Here is a 13,568-nt window from a genome sequence, read left to right as displayed (position 1 = left end):
AAGTGATTTCAATGAAAACAAAGTGAGGACCGGCCAAAATGTCCCCACTTTGTAAAAATGTCCTCACTTTGTTGGTTAAAAACCCCTCACTGGTCCTCAGTATGCCGCAAGTACAAGAACACACACACACACACACACACACAGGCGCACACACACACATTCTCAGGACTCCACACCATTTAAATCTCAGCGCCTCAGAAAATGAGGTCTGTACTGTACTGGTCCTGACAAGGTCCTAAAGAGGTGACACAAACAAGAACACACACACACACACACAATGTGTTTAAACGCTGACTCACAACTTCTGACGTCCAATGAGGATAAATCAGGTTTCACTGGCTCCGCCCACAGTCTGCGTCTGGAGGAGGAGGGGGCGGAGCCTCTGGCAGCAGAATCTGAGGATGAAGGAGAACGTTAGTAGACATTTATTTATGTAAGGAAAGGTTCCAGGTCTTTGTCCAGATGAGGGCGCTACAGGACAGGCGTCATCCCCTTATCTGTCCTGAAGGTGGCAGTGTACACTTATCTCCTATAGAATATATAGTTTTTTAAAAAATGCTAATAAAAGCTAATTAATGTTAAAACTAGCGCTGTGCAAAAGGTTAACGCGCGTTAACGCACAACGCGTTCTCCATGACGACTGACCGGAAAAAAGACGCGTGCGACGTCATGTTTACGTGCCGCGACACCGGAGTCCAGGCACCGTTTTACCAGTTAGCTCCGTTAGCTCCTTTTAGCGCCGTTAGCATTAGCCTACAGTGGAACTGGAGCGGTCTGTTTATTAAACGAAAAAAAGCAGCGCTAACAAATAACGTTAGCGTACCTGTGTGTCTGTTTTTAGAGTTTAGCGTTACTTTAGGGACTCGTTTTAAAGACACGCTAGCTAGCACGTAAACATGACGACGCGCGTCTTTTCCCGGTCAGTCGTCATGGAAACGCGTCATGCGTTAACATCGATGCCGTTAAACGCCGTTGACGCGTTAACGTTTGACAGCACTCGTTAAAAACGCAGCTTCAGATGTTGGCCACGCCCCCTCTCCGACTTCCGACTTTAACTGGAACGCACATTAAGGTGACATCACGTCAAGTCACGTTGTTGTTGTTGTTGTTGTTGTTGTTGTTGTTGTTGTTGAACATGTTTCCACAGCGTCGCTCGTCCTGTGTCGTGATGTCCTCGTGATCTGGGAGATTTGTGTGTGCGTGTGTGTGTGTGTGTGTGTGTGTGTGTGCGTGCCATCTGTCTCCGTGTTGTAATCCCTCACATCATCTGTTCATTAACCTGCGAGGCCTTCGAGCGTCGAGGGCAACGACCCGACGCGCAACGCTGTAATGAGTCACTTCCTGTCACCAGAACACAACACCTGCTGACACACACACACGCGCACACACACACACACACGCACACACACACTGATGAAAACATGGCAGCGACTGTTTCAGATTGTCGTGATCCAGGGTTCACACGCCTTCATTCACATCACATTCAAGGACCTTTCCACGACCGGTTCTCTCGAAATCAAGGACTTTCCAGGTCCCATCCCCTCCAATAACTTTACAAATGCAGAGCGTGTTGCAAGTCAATGAAAGTGGACGCCATCGTGGACGAAGAAGACTTTACAAGTTGTCCTTGAATTTGAGGGAACTGGACCTGGAAAATCACAGAAATGTCCTTGAACTTGTGAGAACTGGTCCTGGAAAATCTTAGAAAAGTGCTTGAATTTGAGGGAAACAGTCCTGGAAAGTCCTTGAATTTGAGGGATATGGTCCTGGAAAGTCCTTGAATTTGATATAACTGGTCCTGGAAAAGTCCATGAATTTGATATAACTGGTCCTGGAAAAGTCCATGAATTTGAGGGAACTGGTTCTGGAAAGTGTTTGAAAAGTCCTTGAATTTGAGGGACCGGGTACTGGAAAGTCCTGGAATTTGAGGGACCTGGTCCTGGAAAGTCCTTGAATTTGATATAACTGGTCCTGGAAAAGTCCTTGAATTTGAGGGACCTGGTCCTGGAAAATCCCAGAAAAGTCATTGAATTTGAGGGACCTGGTCCTGGAAAGTCCTTGAATTTGAGGGACATGGTCCTGTAAAAAATCCCAGAAAAGTCATTGAATTTGAGGGACCTGGTCCTGGAAAGTCCTTGAATTTGATATAACTGGTCCTGGAAAAGTCCATGAATTTGAGGGAACTGGTCCTGGAAAGTGTTTGAAAAAGTCCTTGAATTTGAGGGACATGGTGCTGGAATGTCCTTGAATTTGAGGGAACTGGACCTGGAAAGTCCTTGAATTTGATGGAACTGGACCTGGAAAGTCCTTAAAGGTTGGAAAGAAAAATAACATCAAATGATCACAGCACAACACTGCGATTATACATATACACGTGTATATGTACATATACACGTGTATATGTACATATACACGTGTATATACACGTGTATATGTACATATACACGTGTATATGTACATATACACGTGTATATATACGTGTATATGTACATATACACGTATACAAACATCTCTCATTTCCTCTGTAATGAAGCAGCTTCTCAGACTCCTGAATGAAGGACGAACACTCGCTTCTATTTCTGTGCCGTCGTTTATTATCCAGATAAAAAACTCTTCTTATTTCTGCGTCATGTCGGATAATTGACTCCAACGCGGAGGCGTTTTTAGCGTTAGAAGGTCACGGTGTCGTCGTTAACGAAGTAATCACGCACAGGAAAGGTCACAAACAATAAACTCTACACTTTTACACTTTAGTGAGATTATGGTCTCACTAAAATGTCCTCAATGAGACGTGATGAAGTTCAGATTGTTGAAAACTGTAGGAGGCGATAAAGTTATTCACTCATTCATTGTCTACCACTGAAGTCAATAAAAGTGGACGCCATCGTGGAAGAAAACTCATCCTGGAAAGTCCTTGAATTTGAGGGACCTGGTCCTGGAAAGTCCCTGAATTTGAGGTAATGTGACCTGGAAAGTCCTTGAATCGAAATAGCTTGTCTAGCACTTCTCCCACACCAAACCCCATAGAGAAAACCAGTGATTTTAGCTCACAGGGACACAGGAGCTGCTGGTCTACTGCTGCCTCGTGTGGTCACTTTGTGTCACTGAGGTTAATCCTAATAAAGGTTTTTAAAAGCCGAATTGACAAAATCAGTCATTGTAAGTTAGTGATGGAGGCAGCAGTGGATCAACAACTCCTGTGAACTCCTGTGTCTCTGTGATGTTAAAATCACTGGTTTACTCTATGGACTTTGGTGTGGGAGAGTGAGTGACTTTGGTGCAGGGAGATTGAGTGACTTTGGTGCAGGGAGAGTGAGTGACTTTGGTGTGGGAGAGTGAGTGACTTTGGTGTGGGAGAGTGAGTGACTTTGGTGTGGGAGAGTGAGTGACTTTGGTGTGAGAGAGTGAGTGACGTTGGTGCAGGGAGAGTGAGTGACTTTGGTGTGGGAGAGTGAGTGACTTTGGTGTGGGAGAGTGAGTGACTTTGGTGCAGGGAGAGTGAGTGACTTTGGTGTGGGAGAGTGAGTGACTTTGGTGTGAGAGAGTGAGTGACGTTGGTGCAGGGAGCGTGAGTGACTTTGGTGTGGGAGAGTGAGTGACTTTGGTGTGGGAGAGTGAGTGACTTTGGTGCGGGGAGAGTGAGTGACTTTGGTGTGGGAGAGTGAGTGACTTTGGTGCGAGAGAATGAGTGACTTTGGTCTGGGAGAGTGAGTGACTTTGGTGTGGGAGAGTCAGTGACTTTGGTGTGGGAGAGTGAGTAACTTTGGTGTGGGAGAGTGAGTGGTTTACAAACGTCTTTGTATCACAGTTTTCTTTCCTTATTTTACACATTTTTAACGTTAAAATAAATTGCATTTAGCTTCGATTAAATGTCTTTTTTCTGTTATGTTTAAGTGTTGTGGATTTTCACAGTTCAATCTTCATCATCTTCATCATCTTCATCATCATCTTCATCATCATCTTCCTCGTGTCTCAGGGTCAGGTTGTTTATTTCGGGATGAAAGTCCTGTCGTTGACCTCTGACCCTGGAGGCTCTGCTGCCTCAGAGATATCAGCCCTGAAATTAACAACTTGCCCTCCTTCTATTCCTCTGCTCCATCCTTCCTCCTCCTCCTCCTCCTCCTCCTCCTCCTCCTCCTCATCATCATCATCATCTCTCATCCTTCTCTTTTATCATTCCACCCTCTCTCTCTCTCTCCTCCACCCATCATTCTCTCTCTCTTCTTCCTCATCCTTGTCTCGTCTGTCTTCCTAATCCTCGTCTCGGTTTCCTCTCTTTCATATATATATATATATATATGTATATATTTTTTTTTAAATGAACTCATTAAACTCTAAATGTTGTTTTTTTCTCTTTACTTCGTTCATAGAAACTATAAATCACAACATCCAGCCCAAAGCTAACGTTCAAATTCACCATTCTTAAACATAGCTACCATCAAGCTAGCTATGTTACATTAGCAAACATCGCTCGCTAGCAACTAGTTAGCTTACACAAAACAATTCCCCAGTGGCTAGCTAACAAAAAGCTAGCTTACATTATTGACCCAAAAAACAGAGACATTTTTGTTAGCTAGCAAGATAGATAGATAGATGTGTTATCTGTTAGTTAGCTAGCTAGCAATAACAGAGACATTATCTGATCCAACGAAATGGGACATGTTTGTGTTTGTGTTGATTTGTTTTTGTTAGCTAGCAGAGAGTTGCTAAGTTAAGGAAAAAGCAAGGAATTTCCGGTGTTAGCTTGCTTATTTGTATGTTAGCCAGCTAACTGGATTACTACTTTTTTAGATTAGCTCTTTTTGTTAACTTTGGTAAACTATAGCAACATGAACTATTACTATACTATTACTATTACTATCAGTAACGTGTGTGAAGGCCAGTCCATTATTCTCTATAATGGGATGTCTCATCGTGATTTATCTGTGTGTGTGTGTGTGTGTGTGTGTGTGTGTGTGTGTGTGTGTGTGTGTGTGTGTGTGTGTGTGTTCTTGTACTTGCGGCATACCGAGGACCAGTGAGGGGTTTTTAAGCAGCAAAGTGAGGTCATTTTAACAAAGTGAGGACATTTTGGCCGGTCCTTACTTTGTTTTCATTGAAATCACTTCCTTAGCTCGTAAACATGCTATACATGCTAATATGTTTTTAACACAGGTACAAAAACCTTTTTTCGTTTTCCAGGTTTCCCTGGTGTTTCACACACTTTTTGCTCTGGGGCTCCACTTGCAGACATGTTATGGTACTGCACCCGGTAGTTCTTTATAGATGTCATTCATGAAGTAGATGTTTGTAATTGTGTTGATTTATAAAGTGATAATGAAAACCTCTCTTTAAAGGTCTATTTCAGGGTTAAGTTAAGAGTAAAGTATTTATTTTAAACATTTAGATCGTAATTTATAATATTTAGCATCGCGACAAAAGCTAATTTGAGCATAATTGGACGTTTCAGACCGTTTATTTTCCTGCCGCTCTTGTGCTGAATCAATAAACCAGAGACATTTCCGTGATCAATGAATCACAACTTCATTTTAATGCGTAGTATTATTTCAATCAGTCTTTGGCAGCTAAAGCTAAAGATTTTTTATTTAGCGACCTAAAAATATCCGCCGTAACTCATCGCACGACTCAGTCGCGAGCGTTAAAAACGGCGGCGGCGTCTGAGTTTACGCTAAATCATTGTTTACTGTGTCTTTGAACATCATCTTCATTCTTATCCTCACTCTCCACGTGATGATGAAGTGACGCCTCTGCACGGCTCGCTGATTAATGAAGATCTCTGTCCGTGTGTGTGTGTGTGTGTGTGTGTGTGATGAAGACGAGTGTGGAAAACACGGCAGAGCGAGACGGTGGATGAGGAACGGAGCCGTAAAATGGAGTTCAGGAACACGGAACGGAAACGGATCATTTGGATGAGAAGGTGCAGGTCAAGCTAAAGTAAAGCTAGCGTTTTGTTAGCTAGTACTAGGGAATTGTTTTGTGTAAGCTAACTAGTGCTGTCAAACGTTAACCTTGTTAACGCACATTAGCGCATGGCGCGTTTCCGTGACGCCTGACCGCAAAAAAGACGCGCGTGACGTCATGTTTACCTGGTCCTGGAAATTCCTTGAGTTCGAGAGAACTGGTCCTGGAAAATCTCAGAAAAGTCACTGAATTTGGGGGACCTAGTCCTGGAAAGTCCCTGAATTTGAGGGAATGTGACCTGGAAAGTCCTTGAATTTGATATAACTGGTCCTGGAAAGTCCTTGAATTTGAGGGAACTGGTCCTGGAAAAGTCCTTGAATTGGAGGGACCTGGTCCTGCAAAGTTCTTGAATTTGAGGGACCTGGTCCTGGAAAGTCCTTGTATTTGAGGGACCTGGTCCCGGCTAAGTCCTTTAATTTGAGGGAACTGGTCCTGGAAAGTCCTCACAAAGTCCTTGATTTTGAGGGAACTGGTCCTGGAAAAGTCCTTGAATTTGATGGAACTGGTGCTGGAATGTCCTTGAATCGAAGGGAACTGGTCCTGGAAAGACCTCACAAAGTCCTTGAATTTGAGGGAACTGGTCCTGGAAAAGTCCTTGAATTTGATGGAAATGGTGCTGGAAAAGTCCTTGAATATGAGCGAACTGGTCCTGGAAAAGTCCTTGAATTTGAGGCCACTAGTGGCCATTCAAGAGAACACCAACCAAGTGAAACGTAACTTTGGGTCGTACTCAGGGGTTGACCGGGTACATTTTCGTCGGGACAAGGACATTTTGATTCTATGTTTGGAAAGTTTGATTCGAAGATCGCTGACTCAGTCGGGTTAATGGATACACGGATCATTTGGGGGCGGAGCCTCTCTTTCCTGAGCACCTCCCACCAGATAAGCGTGGAAAGAAGCAGATGCTTCAGACTCAACAGATTATGCTTTCCGGAAAGGCTCCGCCCACATTGGCACGTTTAGACTTTTTTTTTGTTTTCAGTATTCTTTGAAATGTATATAGATGTTTCCAAAGCTACATCGAGGGTAATTCTGCTTCATAGAACAACCACTAGGAGGCGCCCTTTCTTTGTGAACCGCCCTGTGATGGGTCAAAGTCGGCCATCTTCTCAAGATTTACATTATGATGAAAAAATATTTGGATATTATCGATCAATAATGCAACATAAAGTGTTGCGTACTTAAGCTTTAAGTCGGGTCAGACACAAGTGAAGTGTGTATCTTTCCAGTTAGCTTATCTCCCGCGTCAGCGCTTTTATCTGCAGATTAAAAACGCGCCGTGTGAAGTTGTCGCGCGCGGCCTTCAGTGTCGGACCGAACTGATAACAGACTCAGGAAAACAAACAGCTAACAGCTGTTAGCGTCGAGCTTCTTTGACGATAAAAGGACGGAGCAGCAGCAGCAGAGAGAACGTCCTCCGTCATGAAGTGTCTGGTGTTCGTGCTGTTGGTGGCGCTGAGCAGCGCTAAAGTCTTTGAGCGCTGCGAATGGGCGCAAACGCTGAAGAGGCACGGGATGGACGGCGTTGGCGGCCAAAGCCTCGCCAACTGTGAGTATTCCTTACTACATTTAGCCATTTGGCACCATTTTCTAGCACCTGGACAAGTCCAGTAATCCTGGGATAAGGTTTTGTCCTGAGAAAACTCAGATCTGTTCAATTTAAGGACACATTTGTCAGCTTAGTTTTGTAAGAGACTGAGAAATGGGACCACCAAGGTGTGGCGCTGTGGCCCAATCGACCTCCCGAATACAGCCTTCAGAGGAAGGACTGCGACCCCAGGACCAAGAAGTCATCCCTGTATTCTCATGTTTCCTCTGCAGGGGTTTGTCTGAGCAAGGGCGAGTCGGACTACAACACCAGAGCCACCAACCGCAACACCGACGGCTCCGTCGACTACGGCATCTTCCAGATCAACAGCCGCTACTGGTGTTCCAACGGCCAGGGGCCCACGTCAAACGCATGTGGAATCAACTGCAACGGTCAGCGACGAACCAATCGATATCTTTTTTAAACTTCCCAACAGGTCGTGAGGTCGCGAGTCGGGCACAAACACCACGCCGGTGTGTAGTTTCTGGACGCAGAAGTACGAAGGGGTTTTGCTAACAACAACAACGACCCTAAAGTAATCGCAAAGAGTTACGTCTTGCAAGAGCCAAAGTGCGGCTGCTTCCTGGTGACCTGAACGATTCGGTTTGGTACAGTTTGGTAGGCTTGTTTTTTTGCGTTTCTGTTAGGAATAGTTCCAAAATAACTAGATCCAACCGTTCGATTCTTTGGAACCCCTTTGGCACACCCTTCCCCTGGGGTACTCCTGATACCGCAAACCCGATCCAGGTGCCAGGGTGCACAAGCTATGTCCCACTCCAGGGGCTGGATCCTCCAAAGGATGTGCAAAGGACAGCGGTGCATTATCAGGACAGAGTTTCTCAATCCTGGTCCTCAGGATCCAGCGCCCGGGTCCAACAGGGAAACTTGATTCAAGGTGCTACGGATTTTCCCAAAATCGGTTGCCCATAAATGTTGCCGCCATCCGTCGATCGCGTCCTTTGGAGGATCCAGCCCGCGGATCCTTGGCGGTTGGGCAAACGTGGTATTCTAGGGCATCTCGACAGTTATCAGCAATTAAATTAGTCTGCAACCGATTGACAGGGTCATAGCTCGTTGGCTAACGGTTGCACCCGCAAGTAATATCTGTGCAAACTGTGCAAACGCATCATCTCTCCTGTAAGAACTTGATGGAATTTTTTGAATTTGCAGAACTCCTGTCGGACGACGTCACCACGGCGATCAGGTGCGCCAAACGTGTCGTGAAGGATCCCAACGGCATCAGAGCCTGGTGAGTCCTGATCCAGTGATCCGCTAACACACAGACCGTGTGAGTGTGTGTGTGTGTTAAACTGTCCGTCTGGTTCCAGGGTCGCCTGGGTGCGTCACTGCGAGGGTCGTGACCTGAGCTCCTACGTGAGAGGATGTGGAGTTTGACCGACGTCTGGAACCTGCAGAGCCTGAGTCTAGATTCTCGATGCTCATTTTAATACCACAATAAAACGTTGATTTGTCGGAGATTCCACCCTGTGTTCGTTGGTCTGTGTTTTCTTTTATTGATTCGATCTATGGATTAAATTGCACCATCCGCAGCAGGGACCGACATTCACCTCGTTGGACCTTTGCGTTACGTAAAAAACTGATAACGCCGGAGAAAACAAACAGTGCAGTCAACAGCAGCGGCCGTTGTTGGAGTCGAGCTTTATCGTCAGTGAAAGGACGGAGCAGCAGCTTTAATCATGAAGTGTCTGGTGTTCATGCTGTTGGTGGCGCTGAGCAGCGCTAAAGTCTTTCAGCGCTGTGAATTGGCGCAAACGCTGAAGAGGCACGGGATGGACGGCGTTGGCGGCCAAAGCCTCGCCAACTGTGAGTATTTCTTACTACATTTATCCATTTGTCACCATTTTCTACCACCTGGACAAGTCCAGTAGTCCTGGGATAAGGTTTTGTCCTGAGAAAACTCAGATCTGTTCAATTTAAGGACACATTTGTCAGCTTAGTTTTGTAAGAGACTGAGAAATGGGACCACCAAGGTGTGGCGCTGTGGCCCAATCGACCTCCCGAATACAGCCTTCAGAGGAAGAACTGCGACCCCAGGACCAAGAAGTCATCCCTGTTTTCTCATGTTTCCTCTGCAGGGGTTTGTCTGAGCAAGGGCGAGTCGGAATACAACACCAGAGCCACCAACCGCAACACCGACGGCTCCGTCGACTACGGCATCTTCCAGATCAACAGCCGCTACTGGTGTTCCAACGGCCAGGGGCCCACGTCAAACGCATGTGGAATCAGCTGCAACGGTCAGCGATAAAACTCAACTCAACTCAACATTTTCAACAACAAAGACACATTTTCAGGTCACGCGAGTCGAGAGACGCAAACGCCGCATCGGTGTGTAGTTTCTAGACGCAAGATTTACGAAGCGGGTTCCAGCGAGTGGAGCGGTTCCGTTTGGTAGGCTTGTTTTTTTGTGTTTCCAGGCGCAATAGTACCAAAAGGGTATAGATTCTTTGGAACCCCTTTGGAACGCCCTTCCCGTGGGGTACTCCTGATACTTGAAACCCCAATCCAGGTGCGGATCAGGAAGTGACAGGGATCAGACTTAAGCTATTTCCCAATCCACGGGCTGGATCCTCCAAAGGATGCGGCCGACAGCGTAGCATTATCAGGACAGAGTTCCTCAATCCTGGTCCTCAGGACCCATCGCCCTGCATGATTTAGAAGTTTCCCAGCTCCAACACACAAACGTTGTCGATCGCGTCCTTTGGAGGATCCAGCCTGTGGCGGATCCAGCCTATGGAGGATCCAGCCTATGGAGGATCCAGCCTATGGAGGATCCAGCCTATGGAGGATCCAGCCTGTGGATCCTTCGCGGTTGGGCAAACGATAACTGTCGGCATGCAAAGGCATGTCGAGAGCTATCAACAATTAAATTAGCCTGCAACTGATTAGGTCGTTGATTTTTGTCAATAGGGTAATAGCTTGTTGGCTAACACATCATCGCTCCTGTAAAAACACGATGCTTTTTCTTGTTTGTTTGTTTTTGACATTTTTTGAATTTGCAGAACTCCTGTCGGACGACATCACCACGGCGATCAGGTGCGCCAAACGTGTCGTGAACGATCCCAACGGCATCAGAGCCTGGTGAGTCCTGATCCAGTGATCCGCTAACACACAGACCGTGTGAGTGTGTGTGTGTGTGTTAAACTGTCCGTCTGGTTCCAGGGTCGCCTGGGTGCGTCACTGCGAGGGTCGTGACCTGAGCTCCTACGTGAGAGGATGTGGAGTTTGACCGACGTCTGGAAACCTGCAGAGCCCGAGTCTAGATTCACGATGCTCATTTTAAAACCACAATAAAACGTCGATTTGACGGAGATTCCACCCTGTGTTCGTTGGTCTGTGTTGCCTTTTATTGATTCGATCTGTGGATTAAATTGCGCCATCCGCAGCAGGGACCGACCTTCACCTCGTTTGGACCTTTGCGTTGCGTAAAAACTGATAACGCCGGAGAAAACAAACAGTGCAGTCAACAGCAGCGGCCGTTGTTGGAGTCGAGCTTTAAAACAGTGAAAGGACGGCGCAGCAGCTTTTGCGCGTTAAAACACGATCATGCGGAGTCTGGCGTTCGTGCTCCTGGTGGCGCTGAGCGGCGCCAAAGTCTTCGATCGCTGCGAATGGGCGCGAACGCTGAAGAGCCACGGGATGGACAGCTATAGAGACAACAGCCTCGCCGCCTGTGAGTAACTCTGACCAAACAACGTCTTGTCAACACGTATCATGTCATGGGAATTTTCGTGAATTTGAACGATGTAACGATGGAAATACGTCGCATATCCCAAAACAGGGGTGGCGATACGGTAGTTTGCGATATAGTGGGATACCGTAAACGAGGAGATATATTGCGCAAAGTAGGCATCCGGTCGTGAGGTCGTCCACAAGGAATCCGAACTCCCCGTTTTGAAGCCTCCCGATTTCGCAATTTGACCAGCGCTAGCTATGTTGACATTTTGCAAATCGGGAGTTCATCGACATCACGGACAACCAGGCTCCTGCTGGAGACTTAACCAGATTATATTTCATCAGATTAAGACGTTGTGTTTAGATCAGGGGTCTCCAAAAACCTGGGGGGGCCACTGAGTACCTAGTCTGGCCAGTAGGGGGCCGGGTTAAGTGGAATAAAAAGTCTGTTTGTGTGTGTGTTGCAGGGGTTTGCCTGAGTCAGTGGGAGTCTCACTACAACACCCAAACCACCCACCTCAACACCGACAGATCCACCGACTACGGCATCTTCCAGATCAACAGCCGCTGGTGGTGCGACAACGGTCAGGGGAAGACGGCCAACGCGTGTGGAATCCAGTGCAGCGGTCAGTGATGAACGTTTGTCGCTAACTTTTCGCACACCCTGACCAATTTGCCTAATCCCCAAATCTGTGACTGCGTTTAGGGAACCCCGGGCAGACTCCCAACCAGAAAGACCCTTGTTCCGACCGGGCCGCAAACCCGGGTCAAAGCCAAGAGCGCTAACCGCCATATGACCACTAGACCAACCGCGTGACCCCTCGCAGGTTATTCTTATAAAATAAAAACACCGGATGCCCTTAACGACCCATAGCTCCGGGATTGGGACCGGCGATAAGAGTATACTGCCCCCCGGTGGCTGAGAGTGGCCCAGTTAACGCAATCAACGGGGAGCAAAAGGGATTGGGTACCTTGCTCAGAGGTACCTAAAATCAAGTTCAAACCCGCTAACCCTCCAGTTACCAAGTAACCAAGATCCCGTTCTACATCATTCCTATAAAATAACGTACAAATTTTTACGCTAACGGTCATTAAAAAAAAAAAACAGCGGAAAACAGGAAGTAGCGTGTAGCGAGGACACCTTTGTCATTCTAAGTAGAGACGGGTAGAAAGCGAGATGACTCACTACGTTAAAAATCCACGTGGTTCAATTACGGACGTTAAAGGCGCCATATGTAAGAATGTGGCCAAAAACAGTTACTACACTCAAAGTAGGTGGCGGTAAGTGGCGCCACCTGATGCCAAAACATGATTTCAAATTCTTCAAATTTAAAGTTCTTTTTATTTTTGTTAAAATCGCAGAACTCCTGACGGACGACGTCACCGCGGCGATCGAGTGCGCCAAACGCGTCGTTCGGGATCCCAACGGCATCAGAGCCTGGTGAGTCCTGATCATGTGACGCAGACTGTGTGTGTGTTTGTGTGTGTGTGTTAAACACATCTCTGTGTGTGTGTGTGTGTGTGTGTGTGTGTGGTTCCAGGGTGGCGTGGGTGAGTCACTGCGAAGGTCGCGACCTCAGCCCGTACCTGGACGGCTGCGGTTTGTCGGCGACGTCCGGAGACTTCAGAGTAAAGACGACGTATCTTCACTTCCTCAAAGCCGTCGTTCTCACTCACTTTCCCTCCGTGAATTTAACAGAAATGATCACAAATCCGTGATTTCTACACAACTCGGGAGCAACTTCGTGCTTTAGGAACGGCGTAAAAGATCGTCTCCGACGATACTTTGATCATTTTAAATAAAGTTACACGAAAAATGGAATAAACCTCGTTATAGAAACTTGTTGTTGTTTGTATTTATTTATTTATTAGCGATGTACAAAAGGTTAGCGCGCGTTAACGCACGACACGTTTCCATGACGACTGACTCGGAAAAAGATGCGCGCGACGTCATGTTTACGTTAGCTCCGTTAGCTCCTTTTAGCGACGTTAGCGTGCCTACAGTTTGTATGCAAGTCAAAACGAGTTCCAGGTCTTCTCCGGTAAAATACGGCGTCCATTTTGGTCACATATGATACCTTGTTGAGTCAAATAGACCTAGCTATGCTACATTAACAAATATCGCTAGCTAGCAAGTAGTTATCCAGGTAGCAAGTAGATATCTAACTAGTTAGCTTTAGTGCTGTGCAAAATGCATGACACGTTTCCACGACGACTGACCGGAAATAGACGCGCGTGACGTCATGTTTACGTGCCACGACACTAGAGTCCCGGTTAGCTCCATTAGCGCCTTTTAGCGACGTTAGTGTTAGCCTACAGTGGAACT

The 13,568-nt window shown here is 46.6% G+C and overlaps 2 protein-coding genes across 2 annotated transcripts; both read left to right on the top strand.

The window, feature by feature from the left end:
- Positions 1-7,383: 7,383 nt before the first annotated feature.
- Positions 7,384-8,944, top strand: LOC310926354 (lysozyme C-like; the record flags this gene model as incomplete). Its single annotated transcript, XM_083888470.1, has 4 exons — positions 7,384-7,510; positions 7,783-7,941; positions 8,720-8,798; positions 8,878-8,944. 4 exons carry the CDS (start codon positions 7,384-7,386, stop codon positions 8,942-8,944), a joined length of 432 nt encoding a protein of 143 aa, XP_083744596.1.
- A 302-nt stretch (positions 8,945-9,246) lies between these two features.
- On the top strand, positions 9,247-12,961 carry LOC310944388 (lysozyme C-like; the record flags this gene model as incomplete). The annotated part of the gene is made up of 7 exons (XM_083910159.1): positions 9,247-9,373; positions 9,646-9,804; positions 10,570-10,648; positions 10,730-10,785; positions 11,710-11,868; positions 12,605-12,683; positions 12,784-12,961. The coding sequence occupies 7 exons, from the start codon at positions 9,247-9,249 to the stop codon at positions 12,959-12,961; spliced, it is 837 nt and encodes a 278-aa protein (XP_083766285.1).
- Positions 12,962-13,568: the final 607 nt, after the last annotated feature.

The sequence above is a fragment of the Microchirus variegatus genome (assembly GCF_963457635.1).
Source record: "Microchirus variegatus genome assembly, chromosome: 1".
NCBI classification, from domain to species: Eukaryota; Metazoa; Chordata; class Actinopteri; order Pleuronectiformes; family Soleidae; genus Microchirus; species Microchirus variegatus.
The sequence above is the reverse complement of the archived record's forward strand: the minus strand, read 5'-3'. Positions and strand labels throughout refer to the sequence as shown.